General features: G+C 42.7%; 1 protein-coding gene across 2 annotated transcripts in view; it reads right to left on the bottom strand.

The window, feature by feature from the left end:
- The window catches only part of ADARB2 (adenosine deaminase RNA specific B2 (inactive)), a 444,652-nt gene extending 430,780 nt beyond the window's left edge, over positions 1-13,872 (bottom strand). For both annotated transcript variants that reach the window (XM_048510870.1, XM_048510871.1), the window contains exon 1: positions 13,392-13,872. In XM_048510870.1, the coding sequence (XP_048366827.1) occupies positions 13,392-13,491 (100 nt within the window). In that variant the 5' untranslated portion in view covers positions 13,492-13,872. The remainder of the gene's footprint in view (positions 1-13,391) is intronic.
- Between the last annotated feature and the right edge of the window lie 260 nt (positions 13,873-14,132).

The raw sequence follows: 14,132 nt of genomic DNA, 5'->3' as shown, positions 1-14,132 counted from the left end.
AGAATGGAAATTAGCTCTACAGATTAAGCCATTTCACCCCACCACCACAAACACACACATTTTTCCCCCTGAAAGATCAGCAAACCAATTCTTCTTGTAAATATCTGCTAGATGGCTTGGTACTTGGACACTAATGCAATCAATTCTTAAAAAGAGAAAAGTAGAGCTTAATAATGGGAACCTTACACTTCATTTATTATTTAATTCATCAGTATCCCACCTTTTTCCTCAATGGGGAACCAAAGAAATGAACATCATTCTCCTCTCCGCCATTTTATCCTGTCAAGTGAATTAGACTGAAAGAGCATGATTGGCCCAAGGTCACCCAGTGAGCTTCCATGGGACAAACAGAGATTCAAGCCCAGGTCTCCCAGATACTTGCCCAACTCTCTTAGCCCCTACACCACCATGACTCATGATAAGAAGAAGAGTTTGGATTTATATTCCCCCTTTCTCTCCTGTAGGAGACTCAAAGGGGCTTACAATCTCCTTGCCCTCCCCCCCTCACAACAAACACCCGGTGAGGTAGGTGGGGCTGAGAGAGCTCCGAGAAGCTGTGATTAGCCCAAGGTCACCCAGCTGGCATGTGTGGGAGTGCCCAGGCTAATCTGAATTCCCCAATTAAGCCTCCACAGCTCAAGTGGCAGAGCTGGGAATCAAACCCGGTTCCTCCAGATTAGATACACAAGCTCTTAACCTCCTACGCCACTGCTGCCAGTTGGGTCATAAGCCCACTGAGGAAGAAACATATTTAGAAAAATGGTGTGACAGGTGTGGTGTAGAGGATAGACTGCCGGACAAGAATCAGAGATCCACATTGGAATCCTCACTCATGCCGTGGAAGCTGCCTGGGTTGCCTTTGGCAAGTCACGCCATCTTAGCTTCACCTAACTCCCACGGTTGTTTGTGGAGGAGAGGGGAACAAAACCTGGGTGTTCCAAGTATTGCTCCAACATTCATAACCACTATACCTGCTGTACCCTTGTAAGTTCACAAAAGGCTCAGAAGGATGTAGCTTTACTTAGGATTGGGACTTCTGGGGCTTCTTCCTGTATGGTCAGCTACTCAGCTCACGCTGTGTATTCCAGAAAAGCCTGACCTGACAGGGGCACAGAGATGGGATGGCTCAGAAAATTCTTGGAAAACCCCCTTGCACAGACTTTTAAAAAACTTGGAAATTTGGGATGTTCGTGGTAAAAACTGTCTAGAGCAGTGTTTCCCAACCTTTTCGAGGTCAGGGTAACCTTGACCTCACGGTACCCCTGCTGCCACCCTCCACCTTCCCCTCCCATTGCCCCTGCTTGCACACACCCCACCTTCCCCTCCTAGGGTGAAGGGTAGCACTGGGGGTGGTGGTGGCTGCTGACCTTGTGGTAGGCCCTGCCCCATGGGCCAGCTCCATGTCCCTGCTGGCGCCGGTGGGAGACACCACAAAAATGAGGGGGGCGGTAGTGTTGCCGCAGTACCCCTGGGACATGCTCACGGCACCCCAGGAACCCTGGTTGAGAATGGCTGGTCTAGAGTGAGTGAAACGCTTTTTCAAAATTTTCCAAACCAAACGTCTTTCAAGGTTTTAGTAATTCAAAATGCGTAGCTTGGAAATGCCTAACAATCTATTGGATATTATTGTTTACATTGACTTTCTGCATAACCTGCTGTGAATCGTAACTAAAAAGGCCAACTATGGTGAACACAGTAAATAAATTGAATAACGATCATTCCTATGTATGCTGTAGACCAGGGGTCCCCAACCTTTCTGAGTCTGCAGTCACATTTGGTATTCTGATTCTGATGTTGCAAAATGAGCACAGTGACCAAATGGCTGCCACATAATGGAAGCCACAAAATGATAGCCACAGCTTAACTTCAGTAACTTCAGTGCTGTGGAGGTAGCTGCTGCCAAAGCACTATGCAAAAAAAAAATGTGCACAGCTAATGAAATCTCCAATAGTCAGTTAGAAACCTTGCTGGGCAAAAGCCCTACCTGGCCCCAGTGGGGCTTAAGCAATCTTAGGAGCATTGCCCTTTTAAGTAAGTCATAGAGACAGGCTGCCTGAGTGGCAGCTTCCCTGAAGCCGAGCATCAGAGCCTGAGGGGAAAGGAAAGGGTGAATGAATGAGGGGGATGAGACACTGTGCGAGTAAGCGGGATTCCATGGTGGGGGGCACCTGGAAGGTTTTTGGTTTCTGGGCGCCATTTGGACCCTGTATGCCCCTGCCTGGCCCCAAAAACCTCCTAAACACACCTGATGGGCAACAGAAAAGGTATAGCAGGTGCCAAGGTGACCTTGATCATCACTGCAGACTCTGCCACATGCAATATATTTGCAAAGATACATGTATTATTTAAATATTAACTATGCTGGCAACAACATGTTAACACATTACTTTAAAGGTCTGATAAGCTAGCACTGAAAACACTAACATCCAAAAATGCTAGTAGTCTCATTGGTGGGAGACTGTTTCCGTCCAAGTATTATTTGTGCTTAAATTTGCTTTTTAAAATTTTCTGCTTTTTCTTCTACTGCTCTGATGGGCAAAATTCAGATTCATGTGCTAAAGTAGCATAGGTCGTGATAGTTTTCAGCTTTCAAGTGTTTTGTCTATTTGCAATTTTGTATGAGAAAAACTAAGGCATTTCCTCGAGATTTCTCTTCGTCCCTCTGGAAAAAAAAAAGCTTTTAAAAATGTGTGTGTGTCTTCCAAATTTCCACAAGTTTTATATCTTTTGTGGGGCAGTTGTCTTGTGGAGACATGAAACTTGCCTGGGTCTGCCTACTAGGCCAGATAAGGTCATGCACAGGGATACTCCAGCAACTGAAACCCAAGACTCCTGGGAGGGGCAAGCCATCATTACAAAAATTGTTATGACAGCTGTACTACTCAGGAGTTGAGAGTCAAAGAGGACAATGGATCATGCATGATGCCTCTTTAAACATATATACCACTAGAAGAAATTCGGTGTTCCTTTACATAACAATTTATAATTGTTCTCATTTTCCCTCTAGGTTCAGAATGCACAATTCCAACTCTGTCCTGAGCTCCAGTGCTTCCTGAATCTGCAGGACTTCTGCTTCCTGAATCTGCAGAGTCATGAGGCACCCCACACCTTTATTTAACATTCAGTCTGAAGAAAAGTCCTGGAAAACCTGAAACCTGTTTGGTGTTAAGATAAACTCTTGAGAAAGAGCAGTGAAGCAGCCTTCACTGTGAAGTCTTCACTGAAATTGCTACAGAAATGATGTGATCCAACACATACCAGGGAAATGCCAACATCATTCTTTTCTCATGATACATGCATCTGACCTTGCCTATATTCATGGGAGGGTGCAAAGCTGGTTTTCCAAAGAAGGAGACAATCACAACCAAGACTCTAAAGATCTTTGCCTCGTTTGTCTTTTTTTTAAGCGAAAAAATGTGCTCATCCTATGCACTGAACAAGCAGCGTTTGCTTTTGCAAACAGTTGAGACCAAGATAAATTAAGTCGCCTGGATAGCTTGTGGCTTTAAAACCATGCAGGGGATGCCAATGTTTCAAATATTATCATGGTTTTGAAAGACCAGACTGCAGAAACAAATATCAGATGCTTAGCATAAATAAATGGTACCACACAGATCAATCAATATGTCTGGTGTAGCAGTTTGTAGCTGGAGGGAAATCTTCTGTCAATGACATTAGGGAACATCTATTCCTGCTTTCCCCTTTAAACTTAAGATGTAAACAGCAAGCGCGAAGGTGCAATCTAATTACTGTCTGCTCTGCTTAACAATGGAGACCTCTAATGTTTCCAATCCCTCTCTGGCTTCTAAGTTACCATTCATATAAATCTAACCATTCAAAGAGCTGGTAATGACTGGCGGGGTGGGGAGTGGGGATACGGGGGGGGGGGGAATAGTAGCAACATCTATATCAGTGAGCGCCACATAATTAGGTTCTTGAACTACTTTACTTTCAGCTCTTCCTGTTTCCAACTTGCCACTGTCCTTATGCAATTTCAATTTTTTACAACCCATATTTCAACATGCATTCTTTTTTTCTTATGCTACCCATTCTCTGATTAGCTTATGGCCGCGAACCATCCACGTTCCCCACATTATGCTTTCACAGTAACCCTACAAAATAGGATAAAGTGGATGAACGTCTCAAGGTCACCCAGTGGACTTTATGGCAGAGTGGGAACATGAACTAGATAACCTAAGTAGCATACCACATCGACTTAACGTATTTTACAGTCCACACTTAAACTGCAAAGAAGTATGGACAAGTTTTAATTTCTGTTATTTGAGACCTCTAGAAACCACAGAAACCTTGCTGTGGCTATGCTTTTTCAACATTTAGTAGGTCTTCCATAGAAGATGTTCACAACAGATGATACCCATGGTAGTCGGGGCATTTATTGCAATACATGTCAACTGTGTATTTATGTCATATGCTAAAGCTTTCAGACAATGACTAAAAGACAAAATTAGCCCAAAGTGGAAACGAAATGGACTGAGTTTTCTGTTCTTCTTTACAGCTGTGCTCACTTTGATTTGAAGGTCCAATACCAACCCGTTCAACAAGATCACCCAACCATGGTTTATGAAGGCAACTGCATTGTACAGCTATGACTTTAGTCACTGTATCTGACAGTGATTAGTGCCTCGCTCAGAAAATAATCTCAGTGAGTCTGTCTGCTTCTATTCACTTGAACAGAACATTCACCTTACGTAGCCTTAAAGCATCATTCAGAGAGGTGTCTTGACTCAGGTTCATGTCTAAAACACAGGGGTGGAGGATTCTACAGTTTAAATATCAATGGCAACATCTTAAATAGCTACATCCTTCTAAGTCTAATTGAATTAATGGGTTTAGAAGGGTGCAACTCTGCCTCGAATGGCTTGGCCACGTAAAGTGCATAATGCCCCATTACTGTTTTGCAATGTCTCAGAAAATAGAACTCGGCAATCCGACCCACTCCGTTCTCTTTCCCAGGAAACTTCTTCATTCCTCTGATTATCTGAAGCTATTGCTGCATTTATGCTTGCAGAGACACTGCTAATAATTATGAAAAACTTCCTCTGCTAAGAAACACAGATTTTATATTTGTATAGTCTGCAGCTTGAGACTGATCATCGTATAACTCACACTCTCTCCCAAGCCCTCTGTATCAAACCTGTTTAGCTTCACATTTTATTTGTTAATTTAGAATTGAAGGTTAGGTTAGTGCTCCTTATGGAAAAGAAGAGCCGTAGCCGCAAAAGATGTCTGACACATTGTGCCACCATTTTCAAGTCTACACACAGGTATTAACATAACTTGTCAGTAACTCACAGATCAGTCACTGCAACTTTACTGCATTGGAAGCAAATTCCAGGTAGGTAGCTATGTTACTCTGTTGCAGCAAACACAAAAATGGAGCTTTATGACACCATAAAGAACAACAGATTTGCTGTAGCATTAACTTTCCTGGGCTAAAGCATACTTCATCAGTTGAAAGATGGTGAGGATGTAACTGAATGAGATTTCAACTTGCATTTTACACCTACTTGTGTAGAAAGAGGAGACCCACGAGGACAACCCCCCCACTGAAGCCCTAAAGTAAAGCACACACCAGATAGGAAAATTACAGTATTTCAGAGGATAGTTTGTGTCTACATTGTCACTTTGGGATTTCTCTCTCCTTTTAACTTGCAACTCCTTTGCATTCCCCCCCAAAAGCGGTTTGTCCTGGTAGTCGAGAAACAAAAGTCCAAAGAAAACTTGAATGTCTGGAATTAACTGTGTATTCTCAGATCCTACCAGCCTTGACCACTTTCTAAGAAATGCAATCAGCTGCCAGTTTCCTCACCTGGGAGTACTTTGCCCTTGCCTGTTCAACTGTAACCACCTGACAGTAAAGTGCAAAAAGACCCTGGAAAACAATAATGATGATCTGTTTATACAGGAAGGTTCTTTGTAGGCAGACACTCCTGGCACAAAATATGAGGGTTTTTAGGCGCAAATATTACTCTCTTCTAGATATGCTAAGCTGAAACAGGATAACACGGCCATTGCATCATCACAAGCAGCTGAGACAGCATCACTGTCCCTATCACAGCACATCAGTTGCAATTCCACTCAGAAAACCCTCCCTGCTGTCTCTTAGGTCAGCAGCGCAGCATCACGCTCAGTAACGCCCAAAAAGGCTTTAGGGTGCCACGTAGATAGACCATCCCCAGCTCCACCTACCGTGTCTACCTTGTCTCACGTTAGCTTTGGGCAAAACCTCAAAACTACACTCAGCAAGAACATCTCTTTGAGCCCAGTAACATCCTGGGTTAACTCAGAACAGCTATAATGCCCTTGCCATGACCTTGAGCTTGATACATGACCGTTGGTGCGCCACATCCTATGTATTTATTCCACCGTGCTGCTGTGGCTTGGACTGCACAAGGTACTATGTTATCAGTAAACAAGTTTCTCATTATCCTCACCAATAACTCCTACCTACGCTAATGCCTGTGCATCCCATCCCTTCAGTTCAGAGCCAGCAGGAAATAGAAAACAGTTAATTGTATCATCTTTTGCTCCAGCCAAGTGGCTGCAGCATTCTCTTCACTGCCGGAATTGTCACCAATCCTGAACAGGGTGGCCCCAGCTATTTCCGGACCCCAGAGCCTCATGGAGCACTGGAGTTGGTCCTTTGTTCCCCAGCACTGGTGACTATTCTTTTGTTCTTCTGACCTCCCACCCCCAATTCACCTGCTCTGTAGATCCTCACTGTTTGTGAACCTACCTACAATGTCATAAGGTGCACTTTTCCCAAGAATACAAGGCACACCATTTTCATCCCCTTTATTTCTTTAGCCGCTTTAACAGAAGGGCATCCTCTAACAAGGGCAAACCAACCTATTAACAAATCACTCTTTGAGAGTATTCAACATAATTTTTCATTCAGGTCTCCTATGAGCTAACATTCAGCTACTTTTCTAACCAAGGCTGCAAATTTCCTACGATACTCCTTCAGTTAAGTTGCTTTTCCTCATCCTGAGCAATGACTGTATTAATTTAGGCTTCAACAATGCAATTTTACACATGTATATCAAAACAAGCACACAAATAAGAAAACCCAGAAAGCCTTCTCTTCACCCGAGCGACATTAAGAAACCAAACATAAGCTCTCAAAATTACTTGACACATTCATACTAAATGCATATTATCCGGGAGAATAACGAACACGATCACAAGCTACTGAGAAATGAGCAAATTGCTATGTTTCATCCATCACTGCAACTTGCTTCTTGCAAGACCTGCTAGGTTGTTAGAATTTTAAACAAAGAGGGCCAGCGGGAAAAGGTGAGATAAAGGAGGAATACAATCCGTGTATTTTCTATATCAGAAATCGTGCAACTTGAATGGGAACTAGAGACTTTACAGAAGAACACAGCAAGATCGTCGCGGGTCCTTTTAGAATGATGGATCTGCCAATGCGTATCAAGACTCTTTCTATCCAGATAACTCATCTCTTACAAACACAACAAGCTTGTAAAAAGCTGTGGAGACGGTGGAGTTATTATATCTTTATAAACAAGGGACTGAATTAAAACTTCATTGCTACTCACAATAATTAAGTCTGTCTGGCAAGGGATATTTCGTCTGGTTAAAGTATTTTTCTTTACTCTTGAACACAGTTATTCTCTTATTTTGCAAATACACACTACAAACGTTTAAAGCTGCTTTGAGTGACAGAAAAGGCCATTGGATGGGAATTTAGGGGGGAAATGGGAGGACTCCTCCACTGTTAAAAGAGATTTTTATAGGATGTATTTTCTCAATCCAGTAGTTCATTTCTGTTTTGTCAGGGGTATGTTGTTGTTCTATCCATTGTGCTGCTAATGGGTAACACTTCTTTGTAATGCAATCTCATAAAGAGTTAATAGGAAAAGACTGTACTGTTCTAAATATTACCATTTACTAACCACTTTTCTCATAAAAATTACATGCAGCTGTAAAAAAAGGAAATACGGGTAAGAAAACCCACAGCCCCCCCCCCTTAATATGGCTTTGATCTTTCGTTGGGCATTTTCATACAGCCTCTCATTTTCAACAATGTACGGTTTCACACGTGTCAGTACCAGCTCAGACAATCCAGCATCAGGTCCTTAAAATACTTCATTCATCTCAATTAAAATATGCTCTACGTGTGAGTAGCTAGGACAAGGGTATATGTGTGTGTGTGTGGGGGGGGGGGAGATTTCAGGTGATCTAAGAAGGGAAGGAGGACAAAATTTAAAAGCCAGACTGTTACTGGTCTCCAAGCACTTTTTAAAAGGCATGCAAAATAAAAGAGGAGCACACCACCCTAAACCTGTTAAGTGTGAACACCTTTTTATTGGGAATCAAATTAATACAATTTGGCAGGTAGAACTGTACAAGTAATCAAATATGCAATTCATTCCTTTAAATACACATTTTAACCTGAAGGCCAAATATATATTTTGCTAATAGTAGAATGATTCATTTCACTGCTCTCCTACATCCCATCCAGCTTTCCCCATTTAGACATTTTTTGCTAGAAAGAGGCAGCTCTGTTATTTATGTAATACTTCACCACCGTGTAGATACATAGTTATGAGTTCTATATTTTCTCCCCCTCATTCTAAATTTAAGTTCAGCCATTGCAGCTAATGCTTTTGATACAATCTCAAATTACTGCCATTACTACAGGTGACTAGAAATCAGAGGTAAAATCATAGGATGGGGATGGCGGGTTAAAAGATGCTCAAAATAAGATGCTAGATGTAAAGTTTTAATCAATTTTCATTTTATCACCAAATCCAATCTTTCTCCACAAGCAGCCGGGGCAGGGGGGGGGAGGGAAGCAAGATAACCAAAGCACGGTCTGAATCGAGCCAGGAGCCTGTTGTAGGAGGGAACGTTTGTCCCTGAATTCAGCTCAAGATGGAAAATACACATTTGTTTCCTTGGTATTACAGGACAATGGAAATCCACGCAAGCTCAACAGTGTCATATTTAACACTGTCTTGAAATTTCATTAGTCTTCATGGAAACTGCCATTATATTATAATCTCATTTCTCAAGACACGTATTTTACACCTGCTCCTCTTTCTCTTCCATAATGCAACATTCCACTTTTTGTTTACTTCTCACCACCTCAGATCTAGTCTAACAATGGAGGACCCCCTCCCTCCAAACAATTAGTCATTTTAATTGCTATTGTGAAGTACTAAATAAGAAAGCAAGGAAAAATTCCAACCTCCATATTTTCAAGAATTACTTTCTTTGCTTTGGTACATTTTACCAGTAGCTGAAAGTTTCTCAACACCTGCGCATGAAGATTCCATCATCTTCAAGTGTTTTCGTCCCCAAAATAATCACATTGTCTTTTAAATTGGTCTTTAAATGGGTTTCGTTCTATTTTGTACAAACTGAATTTCAGGCTGCCTCTCTTATTCTAGTTGTCTGGATTATTACTTTGGGATAGAGGGGCGAATTCAACATAAAAATAAAACCTGGTTATGTTTTTAAAAGCTAGTACATATTAAAGAGCAAATTCTTTCAAGTCTGTGAATCCATTTTACTAATGCTAACATATGTAATACATAGGCATTAAAATAGGAACTACAAAGGAACTAGTACAATTATACAAAACATCACAAAACAACCATTTTTTATACTGGAACTTATTTAAGGAAGCTTTTAAGAAACAGTAACATTCATGTTGAATTAGAGGACAAGATGTTTATTTTTCAGACTGTTATTGCAAATATATTCCTCAATGACAACTACGTACCAACAGTTCTAAACAGGAGGCCATTTTTTTTTGCCTTATGATAAATTGGTAGCAAGCAACATGCCCTAATCCATATGCATTTCCTTTTTGAAGTGCGGCCTACTTTCAAATTGTGCGTTTAAAAATCTGGTGTACAGAAACACACACCTGCAGTGCAATATAGACATTTGTTAATGTTTTGATTTTTAGCATCTCTTGAAGGCTCAAAATCACACTTTGAGTCACCATAAAACCCCCAGTAAGATCTTTAGTGAGAGCATGATCCAGCAACTCAAGTTAAGCACTTTCAATTCCCACTGATTATAAGAGAACAAAACATCAGCGGATGTTTAGGTTCAGATTTGGCTGGATCGTGCCCCAAGTACAAAACAATGATCAAATATCTGTAGACAGTACACATCACGTGGCAAAATTTCTGAATTAGCCACTGAAATAAAAAAAACTGCTGTAGCAAAATCCTTTAATTCTGAATATATCCTGATTTTTAGCTATTCATAAAACATGACTTCACTTTAACTCTTTGCCAGCCAATTCCTATTAACAAAATGCTTAAGGGGAAAAAAACCAAAACAGAGCCATACATCGGAGGTGTATGCTGCAAGACTAAAACATAAAACTGAGAGGGAGAAATCCTACAGGGCAAAAAAACAAGCTATATAATCAGACAGACATCAGCCTCCTCAGAGTCATGTCAATCATTATTGATTAAATACAAGCACACCTTTACAATGTGATAGATGAAAGCATTACATTAGACAACTGAAAAGGAATGTCCAGTTTTCTGTATGTAATCCACAAGCGTTTGTTATCCGAGCAACTAGTTTGTATATTTCATTTTCTTACACCCTTCAAAGCCAGGCTTAAATTTAGTATGGACTCAGCAAATGTTGTTTGTATGTGTGTGAGAAGTGGACATTTACATCTCAAAAAATGGATTCTAGATAGCTTACTTATTAAAAGAGTAATTGACAAAATCTACTATAAATAGTATAATATACCTTAGAGTGCAGTAAGTATAGAAATAATTACAAGTCATTTAAAGATGGTGTTCTGATACAATCAGAAAACACTGAGGAAAACAGCAAAATTTAGTTGGTGTTTTATCCTGTAGGGATGCTTAAAAACTTCATTCATTCTTGCAACCAATTATCTGTACTTGCTTGCCTTGTATACGGTTATCATTAAACAAATCATCTTTTTAATTGAAAAATGAAATTATACCACCTCTTTCAGTGACAACAGGGTCTGTTCCAATACTGCTGTATGCCATTATAAAACTAGCAAATTCAACAGGTTACCTTCAGAATGTGTTTTTAAGTTGCAGTTTTTATTGCCAAGAGACAGAAACGATATATTTTTACAAGCATGGTTCTGTGCATCTCCAAAAAGAAACTGTCAAAGGAGTCTTTGCAACCAGTACACTCCCAAAGGCAGAAAATCAAATAACTGTTCACAGAAGTTTGCACTTTGGAATATAATTATTTCAAAGAAGTAAGTTTGATAGTTCACTCATATAGTTATTGATGCTTGGAGCTACCTATAACTTAATCCCAACGGCGGCTGCCCCAAACAATCACATTGATGCTTTCCAATAATAATCCTTTCTCCTTGCAAGAGCACTTGCAGACAGGCAGAAGGAAATATTAAAGATGGACTGAATGTTCATTACAGAGTTTTCAAACTTACAGGCTTAAAAACAGAGTTACCCAGTGAAATCTACATGCAAAACATTCCAAGAGTGGAATTTGGGCTGAAATTCATTGTTGATTCATTTCAAAAGCCAAGTGCAGAATAACATTATGTTTTAAAATTCCTAGAAAGCACATCAAACTGATACAGGCACTCAGGATACCCAGAAGTACAGGCAAAATCCATAATCCCTGAATATTTAAGCACCAATTTGCTCAGTACAATATATGAGAGGTTTAATGGAACAGTGAAACTTCAGAGTTCAATTTACTACAAATTTTTAAAAATTACGTTAGGTTTTTCTCCTAATTGACATTTCAATTATTACTTGCAGAAGCTTCTTTTGAAATAGAATAAAAAAATAAGACTTTTTTTTTAAAGAGGGCAGCCAAATATGTTAACATGACATATTTAACAGTGATGGATGTATTGCCATTCCTGTCCATACACATGTTGGTTAACTTGGCTACAAGTCACTCACTGCTGTGGAATGCTTGAAAAGAAAGAAAAGTACATGTGCAACACAACTTAAGAAAGGTTTGGCTCACTCAGAGCAGCTCCCCTAAATGTTCCCCAAAAATTCAGCCAAGCATATGCCGGATCTGAAAGAACAGAATTTAAGAAACGCCACTGCGTGCAATTGATATTTTAGGCCACGAACCATCGGAAACGCTTAATATCCGGAGGTGGAAAGAAACGTTTTTTATCACAGCTACAAAAAGATCAGTCTCGAGGTGATTGAGTGAGCTGACAGAAACTTATCTAAGACCTCTGTAACAATGACAAGTGTAGACGAGGTGGAATTTACTGCTCCGACAGGAGTCTTTGGCGGCTGAGTGCATTTGCCTTCACGAACTAGAGTTCTACCTTGCACTTGTCAATTACTCCACTTTCAACTATTCTGAGTATCTTAAGAGCAACAGTGGAGACAAGCATTAGCAATCTGCCTGCAACATCTTATCCTTCCTTTATGAGAAAACAGGGCAGCTTTGAGAGAACCTTTCATCTCCTGGCAGACTTTCAGCTTCCTATGACACTCACAAGCTCCGCTCTTTCTCTTCTTGGATTAGGATAATTGCTCTTCTCCCATTTATAGAATTTTGGTCGCCTCCGAGAACTGGAGCGGCGCTAATGCACTCCCAAACTTTAAATATCACAAACCTGGGCGAAATTATTCACCACGAGGCGCAGAAGTGCCAGCTTGCTATGCGCAACCTGCCAGTCAGCACACCGGAGGGTTCACATCTCCCCTCCCCTGCATTTCTGGCAGCCAGGAAGATGCTTCCCTCTCCACATCTTCTCCTTGGAAATATCATCTGAGATTGGGATCCGGGCAGGTAGGAAGCGATGCTCTGCGCACCTTCGTTTGTGCACAGTCGAAGAGCCATGTGGCACGCCAGGCTCAGCAAAAGTATGCGCCTACCAGCAAATCGGATGGAGATAAGTGGTATTAAAATCCTGGCTGCCTTTCATGCTCTTTTGGATGGCTCCAGCTACCCCCCCCCCCTTCCCGTCATGCAGGGTCAAAGGAAACACCTGTGCTCCTTGCCAGGTGCAGTGGGACCTGGGTTATTTGGATCCCAGCACATGGGAAGACCAGAAAAAAGGTGCGTGCGTTTTTTACCCTTCCCTTCCCAGTGGGTTTTCTAGAGCCATCTAGAGTAAAATCTGATCCCTTTTATAAGGCACGCTCCGGCTCCCCATCCGCACCTGCCCGGGGGAATTTCTGCAAACGCCCGTCCGCAACCCGAGCCAGGAAGAGTCACAACCCGGGGAGGAAAGAGTCGCAAAGGCGCACTTTATATTTTTGGGCCCCTCCAACAAGTCAGCCTCCAAGCAGGGCGGCCAAAAGACAGCAAGGGGGGGGGGGCGAGGAGGCGCCCCAGCCGGCCAAAAAGAGAGACCCCCCCCCCCCCGCGGCGCTTACCTTTCCTCTTGCATCGCCTCCGCCTCCTCCGCTTGGACTTGCCTCGCAGTTGGCCGCTCGGACCCCCCGAGGCTCTGCTGGTCCCCAGCACGGAAGTCATAGCCGCGGTCGGAAGGAAGGGGGACAGTCTCTGCCGGGGGGGGGGGGGGGGAGATGCTCTTCTGCCCGGCGGCTGCGGACTTTCCTTCCCCAGCTCTGCGGGGCTTGCAGTTGCGAAGAGCTGCCCCGCCTGGGCTTCAGCGCATTTAAAAAGCTCCCGTCTTGGACTTTGCACAGGTAGAGGCAAATCGGGGCTGGGGGGGACCCAGCTGACCGGGAACTCTGGTCCCCCTGCCGGGGAAAGCTGCCCCTCGCGCGCTCCGCCCCGCCTGGCTCGAGCAGGGCTGCGGCTGCACCGGCTTTGCCGGACTTTCTGGCTCTTGTTTTTGGGTGGGTTGTTGTTGTTCTTCGCTGCTTCCCCTGCACCTCTCGCTGCCAGCTGTTTGGCTCCGCCAGCCACTTTGAGGCCAATCTGGGCAGGCGGCGCGCTTATTTGCTGCTGCAAAGCCTAATTAGATCCAATCACCGCCGCCTCCCGGCTCTGACATCACCGGCAGCCCCCCCCCCCGCCCCTCGCCTGCCTGCCAGCTTGCAAACTCAGCTCCCCTTTGGGCTGATGATGGAGATGCCCGGGACCTGGTCGGAAAAGAAGGGAGCTCTGTGCTGGAGGGGATCTGTTAGAAGCCTGGTCCGGCCAATCTG

Source organism: Sphaerodactylus townsendi, linkage group LG11, assembly GCF_021028975.2.
Source record: "Sphaerodactylus townsendi isolate TG3544 linkage group LG11, MPM_Stown_v2.3, whole genome shotgun sequence".
NCBI lineage: Eukaryota > Metazoa > Chordata > Lepidosauria > Squamata > Sphaerodactylidae > Sphaerodactylus > Sphaerodactylus townsendi.
The sequence above is the reverse complement of the archived record's forward strand: the minus strand, read 5'-3'. Positions and strand labels throughout refer to the sequence as shown.